General features: G+C 39.8%; 2 protein-coding genes across 2 annotated transcripts in view; one reads left to right on the top strand and one right to left on the bottom strand.

The window, feature by feature from the left end:
* The window catches only part of LOC108975088, a 51,639-nt gene extending 24,580 nt beyond the window's left edge, over nt 1-27,059 (top strand). The window contains exons 3-10 of the mRNA XM_018943357.1: nt 19,590-19,675; nt 19,991-20,222; nt 20,347-20,543; nt 20,645-20,889; nt 23,703-23,942; nt 24,004-24,137; nt 24,509-24,646; nt 25,836-27,059. Of these exons, the coding sequence (XP_018798902.1) occupies nt 19,590-19,675; nt 19,991-20,222; nt 20,347-20,543; nt 20,645-20,889; nt 23,703-23,942; nt 24,004-24,137; nt 24,509-24,646; nt 25,836-26,013 (1,450 nt within the window). The 3' untranslated portion in view covers nt 26,014-27,059. The remainder of the gene's footprint in view (nt 1-19,589; nt 19,676-19,990; nt 20,223-20,346; nt 20,544-20,644; nt 20,890-23,702; nt 23,943-24,003; nt 24,138-24,508; nt 24,647-25,835) is intronic.
* LOC108975076 lies at nt 602-15,397 on the bottom strand (the record flags this gene model as incomplete). The annotated part of the gene is made up of 5 exons (XM_018943346.1): nt 602-835; nt 4,428-4,492; nt 4,558-5,494; nt 6,331-7,266; nt 15,356-15,397. Coding segments are annotated over 5 exons (2,214 nt in total), but the record flags the coding sequence as incomplete, so codon positions are not given.
* Nucleotides 27,060-27,628: the final 569 nt, after the last annotated feature.

Here is a 27,628-nt window from a genome sequence, read left to right as displayed (position 1 = left end):
GTACGAGTGGCATGAATGAGCATGTCATTGCAGTCCAGAGCTCTGCCGATCGAACTGCGTTTATTACTAATGAAGTCGTAAAATTAGGTTTTATGTTTTGTTTACAAAATCTTTAGGTTTGGTTGTGAAGTGTCAGAGAGATCGATTGGTAGATTTTATTATATGAATATGCATGTATTTGAGGTATTTACATATGTAGTTTTCATGGTAAACATACATAATAATTTTTGTTTGTATCAAAACTCTGTATGTGAGGTCTCTAACCCCTTATGAAAAAGTGGGATTAATTTTTATGGTCCCCTTTCACAAAAGCTCGAAATAAGCTGTGTAGATTAGTTATAATGACAAATTTAAAATGGTTACTAAGAAATTATATGATCAAAATATGCATTCGTTTCGATCCTCTTGACCTTATCCGATCTGAGTTGTGGAGTGGGAAGGATATGGCTGACGTACACGTAGGATGCGGATCTTTCGGCTGCAAATACATTTCAAATGCAGATAATATTCTCCATGAGGTACAGGCATTTGTGTTATGAGAATCCAACTTCCTCCATTGTTTGGAGTTCGTACATATATATATTAATACATAAATCGAAAATCAATTAACATATTGTGCATCCTTAATACGGATGGCACACTCTAAGTTGTAGTAATGGAGAAAATAATTCGAGCTGCAAAGCTGAACCGCGAAGCCAGAGGAAGAGGAAGATCTTCCATTAGAAAGCCCATGTGGAGAAGGACAATGGTTACACTTGGAATTGGCGTCAAACTGTGTAAAGGAAGCACGACCGGCGCGCTGTTGTAAGCTCGGCAATAAGCGCGTAAGCGGTGTCTACGCCAATAAAGAAGAAGTGTGCAAAAATCAGCATGTATCTAAGCTTAGTTTTAACAATTTAATAGAAATTGTATTACGAGACATAAAAATATAACTGTACCAGATAATTACCTAGGTTATTACAGTTCTCTACAAATTCTGGGTCATGTAAGTACAATTACATCTAAAATAGTTTCGTTTTTTTTTTAAGTTTTTTTTTATGTGAAGCGTGATTGTGGAAAGTGTTGCACTGAGTAAACGTTTTTCTGCTCGAATTAGGCTCTTGGCGCTGCTTTTGCCGCTGGTTGCATTGCTTTTACGGCAGTTACTTGATATTAGCTCTTTTTTTTGTACATTACCATAGCGCCGATAGTAAAAACATTTTGCCATTTTGCCAAATATTGCACCAGCCATATTCGAGGACACACGAAACTGCTCCTCATAACGCAAATACGTATTTGGCACGCGATGACGTAGACGTGATGGTCGACCGGGAAGGAAGTAAGGAAGTAATGTGCTGCAGTTAGAGATAAATTTTACGCATTGACACTGTTGAGGTTATTTGAAAGTTGCTACATCTAGATGGACTATTTGATAAGCGTTGTTATTTGTCGAGATTTCAGATTCCTTATCTCGACATCAATATGCAATATGCGAAAATATTGTGGTGATAAACATAGGGAGGGTCTCTTAAAGCGTTTCGGTTGTGTAAATATGTAAGCGTAATTCCACTTATGCTTTCATTGCGAAAAAATTTTAACCTTTTCTTCTCAACCTCATTAATTTCTAGGAAGTATGAGCAGAGTACTGTCTATTTTGTGGAATTTATGGATTAAAAGCAATAGTTGTAAGGCATAGCAAAGCAAATCACCTCTGCTCAGTTGTATCTATGGATACGACGACCGATCTGAACAAAATGTTTGGAAAATAATCTTTGCCAAATGTCATGAGGATACCTGCACAATAATTTGGGTTTGTTCTTTAAGTTTGTATGGCATCTATATGCTATTGTAATGGTTCTGGAGATTATCGCTATGTTTAATGGGTCGAAGGAGGGAGGGAGGTTTGGAAGGAGAGTTTCTTGCATGGAACCCTCCGACAATTTTAGCTTTAGGCTATCGGACCGCTGTAGTGAACTTCATCATCAGACTCGTTCGGAATGCGACCCAGTTGGATCTCCATTGGGCATCTTACGATCTATGGCGCTAGCTGACGAACCGCTCCTGGTAGACTGAAAAAATTATTGTTTTCGTCTCTGGAGCGCCATCTCAAACGATTGAGTACTGTTGCTTTGGCACCGTCTCAGGTTTTTCTGGCTTTGACCGACCTTCTGTTTCCTTGCGGAATTTAGTTAAGCGACATCATCGCTTTTACCTTCACTTAAACTTACCGATCCAAATGAGGTTAAATCACCGAAAGTACAGCCGATGGCTGGATAAAATCCGGTAGAACTGATTGTTGTGGGGATTGCTACTGCTGACTTTCAAGCAGCAAATGAACCTAGTAAGCCACCAGCATGGCTTTCAAAAAATACACAGCGCTTAGCGTGATAAACGTTCAAATAGTTCACGGCCTCAACCAAAAACCACCTTGCGAAAGGACGATCCTTGTAGCGTTGGACTTGTCAAAAGCCTTTAACAAAGTCAATAAATAACGCCACTTGAGTAAATCGAAAAATCTACGATCCCTGCAGGACTGAAGAAGTGGATTATGAACTACCTGAGCAGTCGTCAATAATTCGTACTATTTCGAGCTAAAAAATTCCAAATTTAGAAGAGTTAAGCTGGGCGTTCTGCAGGGTGATGCTCTCTCTGCGTTGCTGTTTAACTTCTGCATCTCGAAACTCCCTCAACTACTAGAGGAAGTTCTATCACCTCGTACGCTGATGATTGCACGGTAATGACGTCGGGCAATGGAATCGATGGCATGTGCTCAAACGTAAGCGGATATCTATCCGATCTTTCTCGCTTCCTCGCTTCACGGAACCTAACACTCTTCCCAACTAAATCCATAGCGACCAGTGAAAGCTGGACGAAGGAGTACAGATTTTATGCAGTCGATGGCGTGAAAATTTCGACATTCGAAAACCCCAAAATTTTTGGTGACAGATTTGACAGCCTGTGCTCCATCACTCCTCACACAACTACGATTTTTGCCAACGTACAGAGCCGCTACAAAATCCTCAAGTCGCTAGTCGGCTGTACATCTGAGAAAGACAAAAAAAGTAAGGAAGGGCTAAGTTCGGGTGTCGCCGAACATTTAATACTCTCGCATGATAAAGTAATAATCGAGATTTCAGACGTAGTTGTGAACCGATTTCATCCATATTTGGTACATGTCATCAAGGTATTAAGAAAATATTATATACCGAATTTCATTGAAATCGGTTAAGTACTTCCTGAGATATGGTTTTTGGTCCATAAGGGGGCGACGCCGCTCCCATTTTCAATTTTTATAAAAAGCCTGGATGCAGCTTCCTTCTAACAGTTCTTCCGTAAAATTTAGTGTTTCTGACGTTTTTTGTTACTCGGTTAACGCACTTTTAGTGATTTTCAACATAACCTTTGTATGGGAGGTGGGCGTGGTTATTGTCCGATTTCTCCCATTTTTGAACTGTATATGGAAATGCCTAAGTGAAACGACTCTATACAGTTTGGTTGACATAGCTATAGTAGTTTCCGAGATATGTACAAAAAAGTTAGTAGGAGGCGGGGCCACGCCCACTTTTCCAAAAAAATTACGTCCAAATATGCCTCTCCCTAAGGCGATCCWTTGTGCCAAATTTCATTTTAATATCTTTATTTATGGCTTAGTTATGACACTTTATAGGTTTTCGGTTTCCGCCATTTTGTGGGCGTGGCAGTGGGCCGATTTCGCCCATCTTCGAACTTAACCTTCTTATGAAGCCAAGAAATACGTACACCAAGTTTCACATTATGATATCTCAATTTTTACTCACGTTACAGCTTGCACGGACGGACGGACAGACAGACATCCGGATTTCAACTCTACTCGTCACCCTGATCACTTTGGTATACATAACCCTATATCTGACTCTTTTAGTTTTAGGATTTACAAACAACCGTTATGTGAACAAAACTATAATACTCTCTTTAGCAACTTTGTTGCGAGAGGATAAAAATATCAATTCAGCAACTTAGTTTTTTTAATTTTTATTGCAAGCAACCACTCAGACCTCCAACTAAAACTTACACTCATGTATCATTTTAAAACTGAAACTGTATTTAACATTTTTTAAAAATTAATAGAAGACACGCAAGTCGACATATCTCCGTTTGATCGGAGTAAATCGAATATCCCTTACAGCATTCACTTCGTAAGTTTGCTCACCAATTTGTCGAATATTATTGGATTTGATCTTTCCTTGCTGTCTATTTGCGCTATTTTTCCTTGTCTTGCTAAAACGTTTCTTCAATGGCCACCAAGTACTCGGAGGTCTAGTTTTAATTTTTGAAGATTTTTTTGTACACTTAGACCGCTTTAATTTCGACGCTTTCTTGGACTGCTTCGTCGTAGTATTCTTATTCAAGCAAGTTTTAGTTATCCGGTAATAAATGAGTTCAGATATAAATAAAATTATGCCACCCACAATGCCTATAATTAATATGGCGAAGGGTCCTTTCAGATGATCGGTGGTAAGAACAATCGTGGACTCTGGAATGTAAGACATTTTAGGTATATTGCTAAATAAAGACGACGTAACATTTTCTCAATTTTACTTTTAAAATCCGGACGCATGCGCGATATTCTATTCAGGTACGTGTTGTTGTACTGAAAATCTTGTTCAATCTTCTGAAATATACCGTGATCACGCATAGCGCCAATTAGCCAATTAAAATCCGGTATCAACGGAAAGCCAGCCTTTGTTATGATTTGTAGTGGTGTCGAGAAAACATTTTGTGGGAATGCGAAAATCTGATCGGACAGCCTGTCTTGCAACACATACATGCGGCTTGCCAATAGCACACGCTTGCCATTTTTTACGGCACGAAGATTTACTGAATTCGGTATGAATAAACTGGAATCGTTGTATTTTTCGAAGATCCACATATCCTCATCATTTTCAAACCAGTCCTGGTTCTCATCCGGCCCGCCAAACGGTATATCAGCTTCGATTACTTCTTTGAGAGTGTCTATTTGGTGCATGAAGCCAGGATCGGTGAATACAGAAATCAGCCGGGATGTGTAGACGGCAACAACATTCATACCATAAAAGGTCAAGGCGAGAAAGAAAATACGTGAAGCGTAACACTCAGGACGCTCTTCAACCGCCACACAGATGGAGACCGCCATGGCATTTATACCAGCTAACGACAAGTCTTTGTGATCTAACGGTTCCGGTAATATATTGACAAAGAAATACCAAAATAGCGAAGTAAGTAAGAACAGTGCCAAGAAACACATCCATGTTTCGTCTTGGAAAATTTGATAGAGTGCAATCCATGCTGGTCTGCGGTCAGCCAGCTTTACGTACCAAGTGTAACTATCTGAGAGGTAGCAAGTGGAAGCCCAAAAGTCTTCATTAACTTCGTTGTCTGGATAGAAGCCACCCAATATGAAATCACAGTTGCGGTCGATCAGCTTGCCAAGTAGGCCAGTCCATGTGCCATTTTCCTCGCGTACTCCTCGGTTATCACGCTTACATGATTGCTTGATCTACAAGTAAAATAAAAAATAAAAGAACTATATTTTTTCTCATGACTGTATAAATGAGCTAACTTAAACGAAGTATTTCATGGAACTGATCAGGGTCGCAGGAGGAGCTGAACTCCATACGTGCGTCCACCTGGCGGCCTGTGGAACTTGGTACAGTTATATAAACTTGTCTTAGTCTTGGTTAATATCTTAAATCTCACCAAGTCCCTAATCCAGTTGAACAAAATTTCGCTCAGAATATTCTCTAACATTCCTACGCCACAGTTTTAAAATGGGCGTACCGACTAAAACCGAAGATACAAAAAGACTCTTGAAAAGGCAAGCCCCAATAACAATATCGGTTAAACTATTTACAAATTGTACTTTCAGGTGTGTCAGCTATGATCTCAAAACCCACCAAATCGGCTTACAACTTATCATACCCTCAGAAACAGAATATGAGAACCTCGTAGAAAACTTCGTTTCTTCGATTGAGTTTGTATCGCATATAGGCATTAGCGACATATACTTAAGGAAGCTGAAACCTACCCTGCTGTTTCTAGACCTACAGTTTCTGAGATATTGATTTGAAATTTTTCAACCTTTTTCTTCTCTCCAAGAAGCTGCTCATTTGTCGTAATTGCTAACCGATATCGGACCACTATAGCATAATCTGTCAGACAAGTTGATCGATTATCACCAAGTCTTTGTATGGAAAACTTTTTTAGATGACAAGATATCTTTAGATTTTGCGAAAGTTGTACAGTTCCGTCCACTATAGGACATAGGATAGCTATCTACAAATTGATCCATCAAGTACTTTATGCGGATGTTTTTTATTTATCGATAAAACTTACTTTGAATTTAAGACGATTGCGCATGAAGGTTATAATACGCAACTCAATGCCCGTGTGACAGTTCTTTTCCACAAACGGCGCTGCAATGGCCGCACACATTAGAAACGTGCAGTTTTTTATCTCGATTTCGCGCTCGAACTTGCGCAACCTTCTCTTTACCTCCGCTGTGCTCGGTTGTGGCACACCATTCGTGCATTCGCCTATTTTGGACACACGAATCGTCCGACAGTTCTCATGGTTGTAATAGTCCATTACCGAAAACGAGTAGTTGAGATCAGTTGTAGCATATAACAATGCGATTTGATGCACATAATATTGTTTTTGTAAAAGTGTGAATAGTTCCATTGCCACCGCATGCTCACTGTCTCGTCGTGTTGAATTATTGTACAGTAAAAGGAAACGTGCGCCTGGATTCCATGAATTCATTCTACTAATGTAATCCCTCATGAGCTGCCGCAGTAAGTCCACGCTGTCCACGATAATGATGTAGTAATCAGTGGGAATGACGGCGCTGTCGCTGATTTTCACTTTCACGTATTTATTGTTGTCGTATACAGCGCGCAGCTGGTAGAAACGGCGACCCCGTTCATTACTTTGCCTAATAACTTCATTCAATAGTTTCGTGATGCCGTCCTGTATCTCCAAGCCGGGCGAAGATATGTTGTAGCTGTTCGTTATGAGCACGTTATAGGCACGCGTTAGGCGCGCTCGACTTATAAAAGTTATCTTCATGTACGCTTCTAGACACTGTACACCCGAGAGCCATGGTTCCGCATCCAGTTCGGCTTGTGGACGTAGAAATATCACACTATTGGCTGTCTCCTGATGCTCGTTCATGAGCGCTTGACAAGGCCAAGCGCTGAGGATTTGTAATACCATAAATGCAGCGCTTTCAAGCATTCCCACGGTTTGTGCGGTTCTCATCGCGAATTGCAACTGTCGTAAAATGCCACAGAATTTGATTTTATTATGGCAAAAAGATTTCGTCGTCTGCTACCATTGCATTGTGGCATGCAACTGTTGCATGTATGCAAAATTTGCATGTGACATTGTTGACTTTAGGCGCTTGTTGTACTGAAATGAAAAATTCACATGATTCACATACAAACCAAATGGTTTTCAAATATATAATACTGAAATAAATTCATATGAAAAAGTATGTATTCAAATTTGCTAACCACTTGGTCGGTTAGTTTGGTGAAAGTACTCTCAAAACTGTTAAAATAATGTCTAGACTCACTATCTGTGGCATCGAGCTACTTCATGCTGCGGTTGGTTTGGGTGCCTGACCTTAGCGTTATTGCAAGAAACTACAAGGCTGAAGATCTTAGCAGATTAGGCTTTTAAGTCTCCTTACGTGTGAGGAGTGGGAACGAATAGAATCATCACTTTATACTGGGTTTCAGGCCACAAAGGAATTCCAGGGAAACGAAATAACCGAAGAGATTGCTAAAAGTTTCATCCTTCTGCCTACTGCACAAATACAGGCATACTGAAGTTACCAAAAACAATATACAATGAACTTTCCGAAAAGGCTGACAGACGTATTAGGGTGATATAGAATGCTTTAAAGACATACAGAATCGTCGAGAAATGCTGTAAGTCTCGAAAAAAACACGCATGTTTTTAAGCCACATGGTTTCTCAAAAAGTGCAGGACGGTTATTGTATTAACGACAGGTCACAACGGCCTTGAATACGAGCCGAGTGGACGGAAGTAACGACGATACATGCAGAAAGTGCATAGATGAAGGGATGAGAGTGAAGCTGGAACACTTCTTATTCCTTTGCCCAGCATTATCTATAACTTGTCTAAAATATCTAAGAGCTTAGCAATTCAAAGAACTATATTAAGGACAAGATTAGATATTAGTAAGTCACTCTTAAAAAAAGCTTAAAAAGCGTTGACATACTGTAAAACTAATACATCAGCTGAAATTAAATTGAACCTCCATCTGGCATTGCAAAGCATATCTAAATTTGGCATGGCAGGTGACCAGTACAACGTTACCTAAGCACGGCAAACGCAGGGTAAATCGTAAGAGATCCTGTATTGGAGTTCATACTAAATTTTTATCGATTCCCTGGTGTATGAGGACTTTTGTGCAATGGATTGTCTAATATTGATATCAACGGCAGAGTCTCACTTTGTGATAAGGCTAATACTATCAGGCTACAGTGGAATCGCAGGTGATTGCAAAGCCGACGAGCTATCACCTCTGTTCTCTCGTTTTGCTACTAGATGGTTGAACTTGGCAGGAGTCTGGCCAGCGCTGCGATATCATTAGTTCTTGTGCTATCGCAAGATCCTTTTGGCCCAAAGTGGTTCGTAACGGTTGTAGTGAGCATTTCGTCCTAACTATTTTCTCGTTGTAGCGTTCTAAGTTTTCAATGTCATATCAATGGTCCCGCGGCAAGGTTAAGAATTTTACTGGATGGCATTTGTAGAAGCTATGTATATCAAAAAAGGCGAGGAAGAAACATTTCCACATTTCCACACTTTCATCTTGATTGTCCCGTCTTTGCGAGATCAAGGCTTAAACATCTGGGAACTCAGACCAGTAGTCATCTTGAGCGCCAACTATATTGAACTGGTCATATTGGAGATCACCTATCTAATTTAGCTCTCCTAACGATTTCATTGTTTGGTGCCTGATGGTTTCCAAGTATTTTGTGACAGATTTTTGCTAGAGCTCAGCATCCACAGTAAGTGGAAGAGAGTTTTGTATTCCATTCTAGTTTGAAGCTGCCTCAAATATTGTTATAAAGCACACCGCTATTAGTTCATGATCACCAAAAGATCAGTGCCCCGTTATGTGGGTGTAAGTTTGCATATACTATTTTAGATGTTATTCATTACTTATTTTAGTCCTTGGCACTATTCCTCTCATACTTGGACCATTTCTGCTTTGTTATTTATTTTTATATTTGTTCCCTCTTAACCGTTGACAGTGGGCATTTTATTAACTCGGCCTAGGATTTGTCTAAAGAGGCTCCTATCTTTGCCAACTCGTCTGCCTTTTCATTGCCGATAACGTACCTGTGACCGGAAACCGAAATTATATGCAAGTGAGCTTAAAGCCTTCCTGCAATTGTTTACAACACTGAAATTAATCTTTGCCGTCGACAATGCCAGCAATGTCATCTGGATATCCCTATATATAGTTGCTTTCTGATTCTTTCGTGGTTATTCAACAGAAATCCACTGGTCTTCTTTATACCTAGTACTTACGCTTGGAAGCTGGCTAACCGCATTTGGTAGACGGTTAGAAAGAGAGACATCAAAAAAAAAAAAAAAACAAAAAAAAAAAAAAAATGGAGTATAGCACTGTCCATACTCAGCAGCCCATTTAGGACCAATCGCTATAAATAGATGTAGCTTTCACATCACTTACAAAAACTCTACTCCATTCAAATCTAGAATTTAACCTCACTTGAAAGTTACTATTGAAATCTAACCATGTTAAAATGTAGTCTGATTTACTTAAGTTTGTCTGGTTCAGATTGGCGCTTTATCCATCATAAGAGACGGCAAGTATTTTCTTCAGCCTTACCTTTTTAATGATACGAATACGAAACATGAGTACTAGTTCTGGTCTTATTGCTGTTAGTCTGTTTTTCCTTGATTACTTCTTTCCTAATATTATGGATACAAAAATTTTATACTATTGACATTTTTCCTAGTCCAGAGTCGTAGCTTGGTAGGTGTGTCCGATTAATAGTCTTGTCTGCTTAATAGATTGTTCTTAATAAACATCAAAAATTTTTGGGATCGGCTAATAGCACTGTTAATAGAGTTCCCCGCGTAATAGAGCGTCCATTTAATAGAGCTTTCCCACTTGGCAAAAACATTCTAAATGTTTAAATTATTTGCAAATGTTCGAATCGTATCTACAATACAGATACATTTTCTATTTCCTCTAACAATGTTAACACTTCTGAGTTTCGCTTTAAGTTTGTTGCTTGGAGTTACCCGAGTATCTTCTACCATCTCGTTAAAAAGTTAAAATGTCTGCCAATCGCGGAAGTCATAAAACAAACGCGTCAACTTATTACATTTTCCATTCACTACGCAATTTCTGCCACTGTTGTAATTAAAGTTAAATTTACGAGCAATTGTCATAGGAACACATAGAGCAGCACACAACGAAAGTCGAAACTCAGCTGAGCCACGAGTACAGACAATGCCTGAAATGCGCCGTCCAGACGCGTACACGCATCGTTTGGGGCGCATAAATAAGTGAAGCGAGGAGTAAATCAAGTGGGCGACACAATCGGACCACCGCCATCAGCACCACCAATCATCTCACATGCACAACTAAATGGCTTTGCTGCTTGCATACAGCATCAAGTTTAACTAAGCCATCAAAGACGAGAAAATGGTTAAGCATTTCGTATGCGTTCGCACTTAGTAAACATGACAAAAACAATGCATATGTTTGGCTAAGATTGTTGCCACTTCTTTCCGGCAGTCGAAAGTGGTTTTATGTGCGAGTACATGGCAAACATTTTTGGCGTTCTGGCTCGCTTCTCTACAGCACACATCACTTCAGCGCTTCAGCATTGCTATGCACGCGCCGTTAGTGAGTGTGGCAATGTCGGGAATGACTCATTCGCCACAGCCACTTGGTGGTGGTGATGACCGCCAAAATGACAAGTGGCGTCCGGCAGCAACATTGAAATTGTTGCTGTTGCCAGTTTAATGGCCGCCTCAGCTAATGGTGTTGGTGTCATAACATTCATCTTTTCGCCGTCGTAATATTTCTTAAGCGCCCTGCTTAATTCGGGAAACATCGCATGCGTTGTGGTTGGCGGTTGGGGGCAAGTAGTTGACAATTCACCCTGCAACTTTATACGATTTGGTGTCTACTTGCAATAAATGTTTTAATGTTGCCGACAGACGATTCAGCGATAACAATAACGACTTGATGTGGCTCCCAATTCGGGCCTTTTATGGGTGCTTGCATTAACAAGTGTTTGCAGCGTGTTGCCATTGTTGTTGATTTCTACTACTGGCAATACGAGCAAGGCAAATGTTATGATTATCCTTAAAGTTGAACTAAATTATATGTAATTAAAATTTAGTAACTGTAAGACATTCAGTCGATAATTCAGCCAATATTAGCGTTATATTCTCCTTAATCCCTTTGACTGGCTCAGTAAGGAAATTTATTTGCTGGAACGCCTAAAATTCCTAGGTGTGGATCAAAAAGACTTCCGTTTATCGACAAAGTGCCTTGAAGTTGGAAAAATATTTTGCAACCAATATGAATTCGCCTGATTCGTAGAAGGCATGTCGACTTTAGTCATGTCACAAACCGGACAGTGGTGCAAAAAGTTTCGACCTCACGTCATACAGCTTCTATAATTGTATGAACACCAATATCACCATACCGCCATACAAACTACTATCATTGAAGCAAGCTGCACCTTGTTAAAAGCAAGTTATGTAATTTAACTCTAAGATAGTAAACTTGAGGTTTTGCTCTGCGACGTACGGTCTATTATGCCCTAATGGAGCCTACACATTCCACTCTAGGCCGGAATAATTTCGCTGTAGCACAGAAACTGGTAGCTAACCAACACTCAGAAAGCTCACACGGGTTCCACAGAGCCGGTGTAAGACGTCAGTTTCGTTACCAGTCTGATGAGTTTTACGTAAGAATTATGAACAAGTGCTCAAACAAGTCTCGATAATGCAGTAACTTGATGATATTACTAGTGAGGTTAAACAGTCGTTGACTAATCTTCTGCACACTATCAGCTAACGCAAGACCAGAGCTGCCGCTCTGCTATCGGAATGACTACTCACCTCTCTGAACGAAATTACACTTCGAAGCAGTGCACCTAGCCATTGTAGCCATTTCTGCGTGAATACGCTACAGAGATTTGGCAGCCCGTAGTTAAATTTGATATAGAGCTAACAACAGAAAAGGCTCCTGACAGAAAACTCTTGCGACGTGTTCTCAGAGATTCGACCCAACCGAAAAAAACTTACAGTGTCGCTTCACTAGCGGCTTCACCAAGTCCACATATTCCTTGTTGGTATGTTCGCAGAAAAACCCAGCACTATGCAGCTCTGATCCAGGATTTAGGTATTGAGATTGATTGATAAACGAAGAATGCATCGAGACCTCAGGTCTATCACAAAGACCCACCTAGTCCCAGCATATTGATAAAGTGCAATATTCTGCTGAGTGCTAGCAAAGTAAATTTATCCAAATTTGGAAACATGAATCCAATGACTGCTGCTGTGCAATCAATTAGCAGATGTTCTGGTGTTTGAGGTTTTCTGCCGACATTTTAGGTGCTTCTTCAGCTTGCAGTGGCTAGTGTAAAATATGACTAGTAGTCTGAGTTTTTTCTCTAGGCAGTTTGATTGCATATTTAAGCCTGCTGAGGTCGCCCATTAGCAACTTGGCACGCCGAATGCCACGTAGTTGTTGCCAATTCTTCTCTCTGTCTACTCCTTTTTCCTTGCGGAGCAACTCCTTTATGGTATGGCGACCCAATCCGGTGAAACAGATCAGGTCCTGACATGTTAGTGGTTGCTGCGGAGCAGGCGAGCTTATCAGCCAGTTTGTTGCCGGCTATACCTTTGTGACCGGGCACCTAGATGAGGTACACATGATTACGTTCCGCAAGGCTACTCTACATTCCTGCACCTATTATGAAAGCTACTTCCAGCAGCATATTGATACTAGCGAGTTAGTAAACAAGGAAAAGAGCAATAAGGCCACAAATCCGAAGGTGAGAGTGGGTAGTGTATCAAACGGAGTAGCAGCGGTAGCAGCGGCTGCTTATTGCGCTTCAAAAAGGTATCGGATATGTCTCCTGCAGGACATCTTCGCTGGCATAAGATACTGCGTCTTAATTTATTGAGAGAATTCTTCGGTGAACATATTATTTTAAGTTTTGAGCTGGTAAATTGGCCACCAAAATCCAGTGATATCACACTCTTTTACTTTTTCCTGTAGGGATATGTAAAGTCTAAAGTCTATGCGATAAATTCCGCTTCGATTGGGGCAAAACATCACGCTTGTCGTACGTCAGTTACCAGTCGGAATGCTCGAACGAGTCTTCGAAAATTGCACTGAACAGATGGATCATCTGAGACGTAGTCGCAACCAACATTTGAAAGAGAAAATCTTCAAAATAAAACTGCCAAGAAATGTTTTTTCGAATAATATTAAACATTCCTCATTAAATTTGAAGTTTCTGTTTTTATTTTTTTTTAATAACAGTAAGGAACCTCGAAATGGATCCCCTTTCAATTCGAGTCTTATTTCAATTGTTTTACATCCTCTAAAGCAACAGGGATGAAAATCCCATAATTACTTTATAACCGAAATTGTATGCGAGTAAGCCATAGTTAGCAGGACAGTATGGTCAATTGTGGCATGCCACAATGCTACTAATGCCCCCACAAAGCTCTGCATTAATATTAGCGTCGATTCGTCATGTCTACACCAGTGAGTTCGTTAGTTCACCGCCTTACCTACCATTTGAGCATAATTTCTAAATACATGCTCCCACCCAAATGCCCTTACCCGGAAAGTGAGGTGAAGCTGTTGGTGTTCCATAATCGCATTTTCCTCATTTAATAATCTGTGAATGTAAACAAATCTTTTGCAAAATAAATTGAAATACTTTTGCGTTGCTGTTCCTTTTCAAAGCCGTGAAGGAAATGTGAGAGAGGGGCAAACACACAAACTGCTAGGCAAAATGCATTTGCTCCTTTATTTTAGACGGTCATTTCCCGTAGAAATTCCTAGGTATAAATTGAGTTTCTGATTTCATGAAATAATATGAAATGTATGTAGTTAGTGTAAGGGCAAGAGGAAATGGAAAAGCAGCTGGGAAATTGGAAACCAGCCGACCTACTACGTTGCTATTATGTGTTTGTTAAGTTATTCAAAAAGACGGAGGGTTACGGGAATGCAATTTTCCTCGAAGGTAATACAATTTGCATGCAACTTATGGAAGCTCTAACGGTATTAGCATAAATATAATGTATAAATTCTCACTACAACTAAATTCTTTAAAGGTAAATGTGTTGGAAGCGATTGTTTAAGGGCTTGGGACGAACAGAGCTGAAGAGCTCATTCGATTGGACCTATCAGGATTCTAAAGTCCAGACGCTGAACCCAATTTTCGACTGTCTCTAAGCACAAATCGGCCGATACTAGTGCAATTTCACATTCGATATTCGTACAAAGTTCATCAATCGTCGTTGGCTTGTTGGCATAGACCATAGACTTGACATATACCATAGACAGAAAAGAGTCAAATCGCACGACCGCTACAGCCAATTGACCGGGCTATTTCGTGAGATAACACGTTCACCAAACTTGGTTTTCAATAAATCGATTGTGACAATCGCTGTGCGGCTTGTGGCGCCGATCTGTTGGAACCACATATCCAAGTTCAAATCATCCAATTCGGGCTAAAAATATTCGGTTATCATCCAGCGGTAGCGATTCAAGTACGGCCCAATGACGTAAATGCCACCAAATCGTAATTTTTTCGAGATGCAATTGTGACTCATGAAGTACGTGTGGATTGCTGCCTTCTCCAGGAAAATCTGGATCATTTTCAAGTTGTTGCTCAGACCAATTCACGAATATACAACGATTCTGGGGGTCAAGCGGCTTCAGTTCTGGCATGAGTTTGATCATGTAAGGATGTAGGTCAAAATATTTTCATAAAATTCGGCACAATGACGTCACAAAGCTGCCCAACCCCTCAGAATGACATGTAAGAGACTGATTTGGATCTTCCTCAATTGATGTGCTAACGGCAGCAATATTCTCGACAGTATGAGCACTTCTTTGTCTCACTGGCACGAGAACATTTTGTACTGTTGCTGTGTCACTATAGCTTATAGCTGCCAAACCAAAAATCAAATTCTTGTTTAGAAACTTTTTTATTTGTGAGGAGTATTTCAGCTTCGGTGCAGCGCCGGTTAACGTTTTTTCGCGCTTTTTATACTCTCGCAACAAAGTTGCTAAAGAGAGTATTATAGTTTTGTTTACATAACAGTTGCTTGTAAGTCCTAACACTAAAAGAGTCAGATATAGGGTTATATATACCAAAGTGATCCGGGTGACGAGTAGAGTTGAAATCCGGATGTCTGTCTGTCCGTCCGTCCGTGCAAGCTGTAACTTGAGTAMAAATTGAGATATCATGATGAAACTTGGTACACGTACTTCTTGGCTCCAGAAGAAGGTTAAATTCGAAGATGGGCAAAATCGGCCCACTGCGACGCCCACAAAATGGCGGAAACCGAAAACCTATAAAGTGTCATAACTAAGATATAAATAAAGATATTAAAATGCAATTTGGCATAAAGGATCGCCTTAGGGAGGCGCATATTTGGACGTAACTTTTTTGGAAAAGTGGGCGTGGCCCCGCCCCTACTAAGTTTTTTGTACATATCTCGGAAACTGCTACAGCTATGTCAACCAAACTGTATAGAGGCGTTTCTTTCAGGCATTTCCATATACAGTTCAAAAATGGAAGAAATCGGATAATAACCACGCCCACCTCCCATACAAAGGCTATGTTGAAAATCACTAAAAGTGCGTTAACCGACTAACAAAAAATGTCAGAAACACTAAATTTTACGGAAGAAATATCAGAAGGAAGCTGCATCCAGGCTTTTTTTTTAAATTGAAAATGGACGTGGCGTCGCCCACTTATGGACCAAAAACCATATCTCTGGAAGTACTCTACCGATTTCAATGAAATTCGGTACATAATATTTCCTAACACCCTGATGACATGTACCAAATATGGGTGAAATCGGTTCACAACCACGCCTGAAATCTCGATTATCACTTCATGCGAGAGTATAAAATATTCGTTGACACCCGAGCTTGGCCCTTCCTTACTTGTTTTTTATCACATTATGTCTTGAAATTTGCATGCTCACTATGCCACAATAGCCTGTCAAAATCTTTGACACCAACTCATCAAGCCGCAGGCAAGGCGCCGAGTAAGAAGTGCCACAAGTCGGCGAAAAAGTGCAGTGGCGCACATGATTGAGTATTTTACGCGCTGTCAACTTGCAACAGTACTGCAAATTACACCATATGAAATTATAATTTTTCAATTTAGCCTTATTATGTGTTGTTGCATGTATAAGTAAGACAAATATGGTAGGACCGGAAGGGAAAACTAATTGCTTGCATATATTTGTCAGCCTCGCGTGCAAATTGAAACATCAAAACAGCAATTACATGCACATTACATGCTGGTTACATACCCATACCACTATATGTATGTATGGTATATGTTTTTTTTTTTTAAATATACATATACATACATTATGTATGTAAAAAATCGAGGTGTGGGACCTCAGCGCGTGTTAATTAATGTTGTGGTGAAGTTAATGATGCTTGACGCCGTGTGACCGTTTACGCTTATATTATATAATTTCTTTGGTTGTTGTCTTGGCAGGTGTGAGTATGTTAGTTGTAACGGACACTTTCTGAGTCTCTGTTGGAGAATGTAATTAAATGTAATATGTATTTTAGTTACTTATATATTCATTATCGATCGAAGTTGTTTTTGGCTTCTAATTACTATTCATTTTGGAAAGAAGTTTTGTTCTTTAAAGTTTTTGTATCAGTCTAATTATTTGATGAGGAGGTCACAAGGAATGAGGTTACATAGGTTAATTATCCATCAATATATATTTTTTCGCCTTCAAAATAATCAACACTAGACGAAATACATTTATGCCAATGCCAACGATTTGTCCAGTCATCGAAACACTTTTCATAAGTACTTTTAGGGAGAGCCTTTAGCTCTTTCAGCGAATTCTGTTTTATCTCTGCGATCACCTGAGGGTTTCACGGAGCTGCAATTTCAGTTTGAAGAACAAAACAAAAAAAAAAAAAAAAAAAAAAAATTACTCTGAGCCAAATCTAGTGAATGCAGTAGTTGATGGATAGTATTCATCGTATTTTTCGCTTTAAATTCGGTCACAATCATGGCTCGATGCGATAGGGCATTATCATCGTGTAAAATCCGTGAATTATTCTTCCACAATTTTCGCCGTTTTTAACAAATGTTCTCAGGCAAACGCTTCAATATGGCCAAATAGAACTTCTCGTTGACCGTTTATCCCTTCGGACCAAGTTCATGATGCACAAAACCACGAATGTCGAAAAAACCAGTGAGCATCAACTTGATTTTTGAGTACCTTGGATGTTACTTGTTTGGTTTCGGCTAATTTTTTCCCCTCCATTCCGATGATTTTTGAGTTGTTTGCATGTGAAACTCATAAATCAATATCTCATTGGCAGTTATAATGGTCTCCATGAATGCAGGATCGGAATTCGCACGATCAAGCATGTCCAAAGAAACCTGTTGGCGAAAGCGTCGAGCAAACACGCGTTTCATACCCAAAATATTCACCAAAATCACGGACTTGCAAGAGATTTCGTGCTTTCTTGACTTCTTTTGAACACTTATCTGATGATTTTCAAGCACCATATTCTTCACTTTTTAATATTTTCATCAGTTGAAAAGGTCAAAATCGTCCAGAACGAGACATGTCGTCAACGATCTCCCGACCATGTTTGAAGACTTTATACCTCATGAGTTTTTGTTAAAACTGCATCACCGTAAGCTTTTGCCGACATACGCAACGATCCGCACACGAAATTTGGTTAGAAATAAGAAATTTGAGACAAATTCATTGTTCAATAACTGCCAAAACTGATAAACTAAATCTGAAAATGTAACTGACCAACAGTTTGCGTCAAATGGAAAACATTTTGCTAGTTCTATATAGCCACGAAGACCTACTAGTCCTTAGTAATACCAAATGGAGATTCCCATTTAACTGGGCTGCAGTATTTATCATTAAGGATGTTAAAGCTATTTGCGAAGTTTAGTACAGATTTGATATCCAATTTTGATACTTCAGCTAGTTCCTTGAATTCTGGAGCTCTTAGATATCCAAGACGTGGTTGAGCTAAGCTTGGACAGAATCTGAAGAGGCATCACCGTCTCTATCTAGCCTGCTTCCCTGCACTTACTGCATGTATCGTCGTTATTTGTGCCCATCCGGCTCCCATGTGATATCAGTAGGTTGTCATTAATAGGAAAAAGCGACCGTTTATGTACAAATCTTACTTGTTTCCCGTCCGTTCCTTTGCAGGTGATCTTGGTCAACCTGCATGACCTTATGATCCGTCTGTCAGATTTTCCGCAAGTTTCGGTGCATCGTTTTTAATGACCTCCGTTTTTACTGTACTAGTTTGGTAGACCGATGAATGGCACTTTTGACAATCTCATCAGCGGTTTCGTTTTTCGGAATTTAGTGTGCCTTAGAGCCAAGTTAAAATGTAACCGCTTTTCGGTAGATACTACATCTACTTTTTCCTTGCTTCTAAGAGCATTCTTTCACATAATGCGTCGTAATATTGTTGTTTTAATTGCAGCCTGGCTACCGATGTATATCTTCCTAGTTAGTAGTTGATTCCTACGTTCTTAGCTATCTCAGCAGCTTTGCTGACTTTGATACTTGTTATTTTGGAAGCTTGAAATCGCTTAAAATCCACCAAAAATCACATTTTCACCATTAACCACTCCCCGTAATCACCTTATACACACCGTGCGACTTCTTAATTTTCCGAAAAATGCATTTGCCCATGAAAGAAAAGCGTTATGCAGACATAGAGGCCATTCAAAAGGCTTACACCGGCATACTGGTGGCCATACCGGTCAACGAGCTAAAACACTCATTCGACATGCTTTTTGACCGTGCAAAAAGCTCTATTGAAGCAGAAGGAGACTTCATGTACTTGGAATAAAATAAATTGATTTCCGTTTTACTACACTTACAGCTCAAGGCCTCTGGTCTTAGACCAAGTATTCTCAGGATAACCAAAGAACATCCGTTTGAAGGCGAGCTAAAGAGAGAAGGTGAAACGTCCCCTCCGCCTGGTTGTGCGCTGGGTTTAGGAACCGCCACGTATAAAACATCACCAATGAAAAGGAAACAAAAGCCTCCGATAAGAGACCGCTCCTTTTTGGTCATATATTTGGTATATCTGACAGCGGAAACTGAAAATATTTTGCTACATACATATATGTAATATGATGTAGTGAAAAAGCAGTAAAGAACTTAATTTCGATTTTTTGTGATACATTACTTTGCATTTTTAGGTGACGATATATCATTTCTTACATATACTCTTACATATATTTTTTTATAATAACAATTTTTTACTCCTCTTTTTGCAGATTCTTGCTCAATATCAACACCTCAGCGCCATTAACCATCACTTTTTCGCAGCAGGTCGTGCGCAAGCTTTACTTCAATCAAACAAGTGAGTAGCACAATCAGGTACTTTCGGTTAGTTTGCCAGCAAGTTAAGTTACTCATACGCCATGGCGTTCATTTGCACACAAATGTAGTTTGCTTTAATTTTCATGCCTTGCTGCCAAACTACCGTTAATTTCCCATTACACATTACGCATATATTCTACATTTCCCACCGTTCACAACTGCAACTCCGCATTCATGCAATTTAACCGTATTTTCATCACTTTGACGTGCGCATTTGCATTAATCTTTGCCTGGCAATGCTCGTCTCCTCTGGTTTATCATGCATTCAACGCTTCATTTTGACTTCCGTCGGCAGTAAATTTATCGCGTTCACTGAAATCGGATCAACGCACGGTGGTGTTGCCCTGTGCATTGCGCGGCCACTACGACATCTTCGTGCAGGCCCGTCAGCGCGGCTCCATCAAAATCGAGGCGCATGCAGCACATCCCCAGTCCGGTTGGCCACTGCTCAATCGCACGCATCACATACGCATACGCACACAGAATCTGGTGCGCAATCGTCAAATGATAGTCAAGTGGGACAAGAGGTGAGTGCAACACACTAGCTCTCATACTTACATATTTACATAGGCAACGCTTTAACTGTAAAATATGCATTGATCACTGATTGACTTTCTTCGTTCGGCTGGGCGCGCTCACATTGCGTTGCAGTAAATTTGATTTCCATGCGGTGCATTACTGCCTGGTGGTGAACACACAGCGGCGCCAATTGAATTTCTGCAACGCCGTCAATGAATACTTCTCGGGTGCGACGGCGCGTGAAACTGTTGCTGGGCCAGCCAACTGCTATCCCGGCTCGTTGGTGGATCACATATGGTTAAGACCACCGGAGCGTGCTAAGAAAATTGGTGAGTTACCTACCACACAACGTTGCGGTCACTTGTAATTGCATTGTGGACATATCTCATCAACCATATATTCGTATGTATGTATTTCTCACTGYCGCCAGATGTACGCAACGTCAACATTATCTGTACTGGCGCTCATACGCAACAGCTGCTGCGCGGTGTGCTACCGAATCTCACATATTACTTGGATATATTTGGTGTGCATACACGCCGCCAGAATCTCACCTTTCATATTGCCTCGACACAAGTGGATTATAATCGGACGCATCCGGTTGCGCTGAGCGACAATATGATAACCATGCGGAAAATATCGGGGCTAAATGGCGTGCAGGTCTTCAGTTTTAAGGTAAGTACTAGTCACAAGGAAATGTCTAGAAGGAAATTGATTTTTAGAGAAAGAGTAGGTTGGTCCTTCGTCATTTGAGACCTTTATATTTGGATATCTTGCTTCATTGTTGTGTTCAAACTATGTCCCTAATGAAACTACTTATTTCCATTATGCCTTTCAGTGCTTGATATTGAAGGTTTTTGTATCTGCTGGATTCCATGAGCTCGATGTCTGATTTCAGATACACATTCAAGGTTTGATACCTCCTGGATTCCATGAGCTCGATGTCTGCTTTGTGATAGAGATAGACTCTAACAGATGAAGAATAACTAGAACAGCTTCTTTACTCCATTCAAGTTTGCTGCTGCTGCAAGTGTTATTGTAGGGTATTCTCATTTTTAAGGCTTGTTCCCCAAATATCCATGTCTCGTTATGTCAGTTGTAGGTTTGTATATACTTTTCGTGGTCTTATGTAGGTAATAAGTCCTTAGTTCTTCTCTTGGCATAATTTAGTCGCATCTGGACACGGCTCAGGATAGCAGCCTATATGTGGTTATATTTATATTTCCATCCATTGCTCAATATCGCATCCTGGGGGTGCTTCTCGCTTTGTCTTGCCTTGGCCTGCCATACGTTGCTCGCAAAAAAAAAAAACAAACGCGGACCGATATTAGGACGACCTCTTCGTGGCTTCGTAACAAATTTCAATCTGCAATTGATCATTTTGCGTAAAACCCACATATGTAAAGTTTTCAGTGAATAATTTTCAATAATTTTTCTTTTGAATTGCCGGAATAAAAAAGCAAGCGACCGAAATTGAACGATTCAAATAATTCATAAATCAAACAAACATAAATCATAAACAAAACAAACAAAAATTAAAAAAAAAATTTGTGTGGAAAAGAGTTAATTTTTTTTATTATTATCCAATTTTAAGAATTTTCCTCATGAAAAGTATAAGGTACTTTTATTTTGAAATCCCCCCTCCACAACGAATAACCTCTGAAAATTTCATCATTCACAAACATTCGTTCGTTTGTATGGGAAAAAGAGAGGGCCATTTTTAGGGGTTTCGTATGAAAGTTATGAGCGTACATACATTTTGGCGATTCATTTTTATTTATGTATATAGATAACCACATGTTCAAATTGTGTATTGAGTTCTCTCTTGATTGTTTCTAGCGGTCGCGGCAATATCTATGTCTCGGTCTCGTTTAGCGAGGCTCCCGAGGGTATTTTCGTTTCCAAAAGTATCCCTATGACCAAGAAACAAGAGAGTTGACCACATTTCTTTACAACCCCGATCTGTTGCCTTGAAAAGGCTAGCAGTACTGCCTGACTAACTGTAGAACTGCACAGATCTTCACTTGAAAGATACTAGATACTAGCTGAGCTTAGTAGGCGAAAGCCATTTCAAGTTTCTCGAACTGAACACTTGCCCCTATAAAGCAGTTCATTTTGAATCCAATGGCATACATTGAGGTAGTATCTTCCTCCTATACCAAACTTCTTCTTCATTCAAGTCTAGTTCCGTTCTTTAATCAACTATTGAAATTCAACTTTTTGATAATATTGTCTGATTTAATAGATCAGTTTTGATCTGGCTCTGAAGCTCGCTACGTCCACAACTCTTTCTTTTCAACCACCAATATACTTAATTCTTATAGTACTCATATCAGATTTTGTAATAAATTTTTAGATATTAATTTTCCAGTTCAGTTTAGTATCTATGTCGAACCCCAGCTATTTTCCCGTGGGGGACAACGAAATTGTAGTAGGGAAATTTGTAGTGGGGAAATTTGAGGAAGTGCACTTTTATTCGGGAACGATTCCCTCTTGCTTGCAAAAGCAATGAAAATCACGTAATACTAAGTTCGGTCTATGCGGTGGATACATGAAAACCTTTCAACTAAGCTGTCGGAGTTTCTGGCAAATTAAGAGTTGGGATGTAGAAGAGCTGCTTTTGTTGTCGATGTAGCGGCAGCAATCTGCCGAGTTGAGAGTTTTTGGTCGAATAAAAATTCGAGTCCGTTCCGGTTAAGTAGATCAGACTGTTGAGGTACTCATAATAGCTGATTCTATGCCAATCCCATCAAATAACTTGTAAAACCTTTCTGACCGTCTATTAGCGTGTACTACCGTTTGCTTCGGCTCACCGGTATTCGAACACGACCATTTTCGCTAGACCTTGTTGTGAGCGGCCCACTTCAAAAATGAATTTATGCTGTTATGAATGAGCAACGATTCGCAGTTGAAAATTGAAACCTTGAGGTTTTTCGCTTGACGGCTATTCATCGATCTCCTTTCTCTGTCGAGACTTTTTAAGTGACTCCAAAGGGATTCTTCAGCAAAGTTTATGAAAATCGACACAGTCGGACACGGCGAACTCGATACGGTTTTTTTCGACCATTGGACTACTAGATCATGATGCATGTTGCACGTAAAGATTTCAGGCGTGGAATTGACTAGGGCAAAATTGTAAGTCATTGGCTATTGAGGTGTCAAGAACATAAGACCTATTCATATTCTCAGCCGTCTGCTTTCCGTTTTATCGCAGAAACACTGTAGTATATGGCGGACTTTTTCTATTTGATGATGTCCACCTTTAACGCGAGCTCAAGCAATACTGAACGAAGCAAACGCAAAACCATCTGAGGAGTTTCTTTAGTATGTCATTGTCATTGTCAAGTGACATTGTCTGCCAAATTAGAACTGTGGTATCTCAAAATATATTCCCTAACTAATTATGATCGATTTTGTATATTTACAAATGTATTTTTTTTTTTTTCAAAGACTTCACAAACAAAATGTAAAATTAATTCATTTCGCAGGTTCCTGGAAGAGAAACCATGCTGCCAACAACAGCGCTGCAGCTGCGTTATCTCATTGTGCCGTGCGGCGGCAGCGAAATCGATATAAAAATTCTGCGCAATCGCACGCTCATGGGAAATGCGACCGGTATATATAGGCCCACATATATACGTTTATCAGAGGTGCACAAGGGTCAGCGTTACATAGCGCGTTTCACGCCCAGCAACGAAGACGAGACGCTGCGCGCACACAAAGTGGGAGTAAGTGGCCACAGATTTGTATTGCACTAATGTCTAAGATATTCTAACGCTTACCAAATAGCTGGCTGTCACGACAACCGGCATCTTTCAGCACCTGCCAGAGTTGCCGGCTGACATTACAGTCTTCGATGTGAGCACACGCTGCTCCTTAGCCACCATTGCATGGTACAGTTCGCCGGATAGTCGAACAATAAGGTGTGTATACTAGCGACTAATACTTAACTAATACTTAAACCCAACCGTATTTGTTTCTTTATTACATTTGCAACGTCATCAACAATGAAAACCACATAATTGGAATGCGCATCTCAATCTACGCTGCGGTCTCGACTACGATATGCAACTTGCCACATATGCCCCTTCGTGCTGCATGAATTTGTACTGCGGTTGCTGTGGCCTGTTTAAGCCATAATGCTTTACGAAATACGTGTTTCTGTTGCGGTAATATACGCATTGCGTTCGCTGTGTGTGGACCTTGGTGTGGGTCGTATCGTATGTGTTCGGCTTTGTGGATGCCTACAACCGTCGATGACTGTGTTAATTGCACGTGTGTTTGTGGCGTTCAGGTACTGCATAATTGTGTTCAATTTGCCGCAGCGTAATCGGAGTTCCATCGATTACACGAACTACTGTCTCGACTTTGGAAGGCGCGTGGTACAGCATCCGCTATTTCAATCCATTAAATGTGTCGAACGTACTAAGAGGTGAGTTTTTTCCATATTTTATGTGTACTTGTAGATAATTTACGAAAGTGACTAACACAACTTGAGACACTTGAAAATTTGTTGCCTCCTTAAGTCAAACTTTTTCGGAATTAACAGAGAAAATTTTATTTATGCGCGAATTAGTGCATCAGTTTTGAGATATCGATCTGAAATTTTGCACATGTCATTTTCTCTCTAAGAAGCTCTACCACCAGTCGGAATCTCCATACCTAAGGACTCTCCGCTGTTTTATCCAGGTATTTTGTAGAAGGAATCACTCTGTCTGAAACATCGGCTGGTATCGAACGCCTCGGAAAGGACTATCCTGTTTTAACAGAGCTAACAATTGTGTTCAACGTCATTCTACATATTTCAGATACCAAGTGTAGCCCGGTCTTTCTCCACCTGATCTCTCCATTGAAGTGGAGGTCTTTCTCTTCCTTTGCTTCCCTCGGCGGGTACTGCGACCAATATTTTCAGACATTGGTGTACCTTTTCTATTCAGACCTGCAGCTAGAATTATTTTCTTCAGGAGTAGATTGAATAAATCACACGATAGGAAGTCGAATTGTCTCAAACTACATGTGGTATCGAACGACTTGTAGACGTGTTTTCCGAGCCTGACGGATATGTTCGTATTGCTCAACGTCAGCTTATACAGGCGTATTATTTACAGGGATACCCAATTCAGACATACCGAAAGGCAGCTCCTTTTTGTGCTTTAAAATCGACGAAGATGTTGTGTGTGTCGATCTTCCTTTCACGGGTCTTTTTCAAGATTTGGCGCATGGTGAAAATCTGTTCGTTTGTAGATTTTCCAGCTTTACAGCCACACCGTTAAGGTCCAATTAGTTTATTTACAATGGCTTAAGTACTCCACGCAATATTGATCAAAAACCTTATATGCAATGTTAGGAGGATGGATCTCGCGATAATTTGGGCAGTCTCCGCGAACTCCCTTTTTGTATATAATAACTCATACTCCAATCATTGGGAATATATTCATCCGAAAAAATCATGCTTAGTAGCTATTATTGCGTGGAGTATTTTAGCCATTTTGTGCTAAAAAAAATGCACCTATTTTCCCTATCTATTATTATTTCTTAAATATTAGAGTTTATATAATTGAAAACCGTAGACATTTCAGCAATCGCAAATTAACTAATCCTCCAAACACATATCATTACAGTTCGCCACTCGAAACGCACACCATATTCAATCTGACACCAGGTGAAACATACCTCATCTATGTAACGGCGAATCTCAAAGAGGGCAGACCGCTGCCCTACCAAACACTGCGGATCACAATGGGTCGTCGTTGCAGCAAAGAACTACTCGATTCGCGAGAGCCCACCACATACTACTGATTGCGCGGCCAACGAGGTTACTCCGCTCCATAACGTGAGCGACAATGGCGTGCAATTAACTAAGACAGTGTTGCAATATGCATTTGCAACTACAACTACAACTATTTGTATTCAATTATGTGCAACTTCTGGCCTCTGGTTGAATTCACTCGTAAGTGAGCTTTAACGAATGCCAAAATGAAAATCGCACTATTTCGCTTGTAAAATATATACAAATACACCTACAACCGCATAAATAGTATATAAGTGAGTATGTGTTTACATATAAATATATACTATATAACAGTTAAGCGCTAAAAGACGTAAGCCTCCGCCATTGAAATATTGCTAAATATATGTACATGAATGTAGTTATTAATATGCAGGATAGTTAACGGTATGTGTTGCCTACATTTAGGCGCTTGGTATACCTTGTGGGGAAACTATGTGAAATCTAGTATATGTGTTAAAATTTTTTTTTATAAATAATTAGCGTTTTTAATTTTTTTTTTTTTTGCGCTTATCACCGTATGTGCTCCACCGACATTTATATATATATGCATCTGTTTATAGGCTATTTGTTGAGATAACGGTAACAATTATTACTGAAGAATGCCACTCAAATGCGTTAAGACTATTATCTATTGTGTTAGATTGTGTTATCGCTAATAAGACAAATATTTTGCGGAAAATTTTGTATTTTCCTTTATTCATAGTATACCACCAGGCGCCTCTCGTAAGTTCTACATATGAACTTGTTGAATACAGGGATTAATCCTGTGGTTTTTGAAATATCGGAATGAAATTTTGCACAAGCATTTCTCCCCCCAAATGTTTCCTGATTTGTGAGAATCGCTATTATAGGATCACTATAGCATATAGCTGCCATACAAACTGATCGTTCAAAATCACGTTCTTGTATGGAAAGCTTTTTCATTTGTTTAGATATCTTCACAAAATTTTGCATGAACTGTTGTCTAGAGCAATGCTATGATTTTTGGAGAAAATATTCAGATTAGACCACTATAGCATATAGCTGCCATACAAACTGATCAATCAATATCAATTGCTTGTATGGAAAACTTTTTTATTTCACAAGAGATTGTCACGACATTTGGTATAGATTATTGTTCAAAACAACGATGCAACCTATGAACCAACTGTCCAGATCGGACCACTATAGCACATAGCTGCCATAAAAACTGATCGTTCAAAATCCCGTTCTTGTATGGAAACGTATTTGTTTGTGAAGAGTATTAACTTTTTTTTCCCTGTTAAGCTCTATCTTGGCATATACGTATACACACACATACATACTAGACTTTCCCACTGGGTAACCACTCGAAATAGCCGCTAAGTTATATAAAATATAATGTAATAATTCAACTAGTTTAGGTTTAGCTATTAGTTAGCTTATTAGTAAAGGAGAATCGCAAGTTCACTGCGGTACCGCGTATCGTACCACTTTGCAATCCTAAGTTCAAATTTGTTTTGTAAGCCTTAGCTTGGTAAGCAGCATAGTTTTAGTGCAGGCCTTTGCTATACTACTTCCTAAGCTTGTAGTGTTAGCTACTTATTGTGATGTGTTAAGTTTAGCTCTTTATAATGTTGTTGTAATATTGTAAATTTGTTAAGC

The sequence above is a fragment of the Bactrocera latifrons genome, unplaced genomic scaffold (assembly GCF_001853355.1).
Source record: "Bactrocera latifrons isolate USDA-ARS-PBARC rearing strain unplaced genomic scaffold, ASM185335v1 scaffold_61, whole genome shotgun sequence".
NCBI lineage: Eukaryota > Metazoa > Arthropoda > Insecta > Diptera > Tephritidae > Bactrocera > Bactrocera latifrons.
Note: the sequence above shows the minus strand (reverse complement) of the source record. Positions and strands in the feature narration are given on the sequence as shown.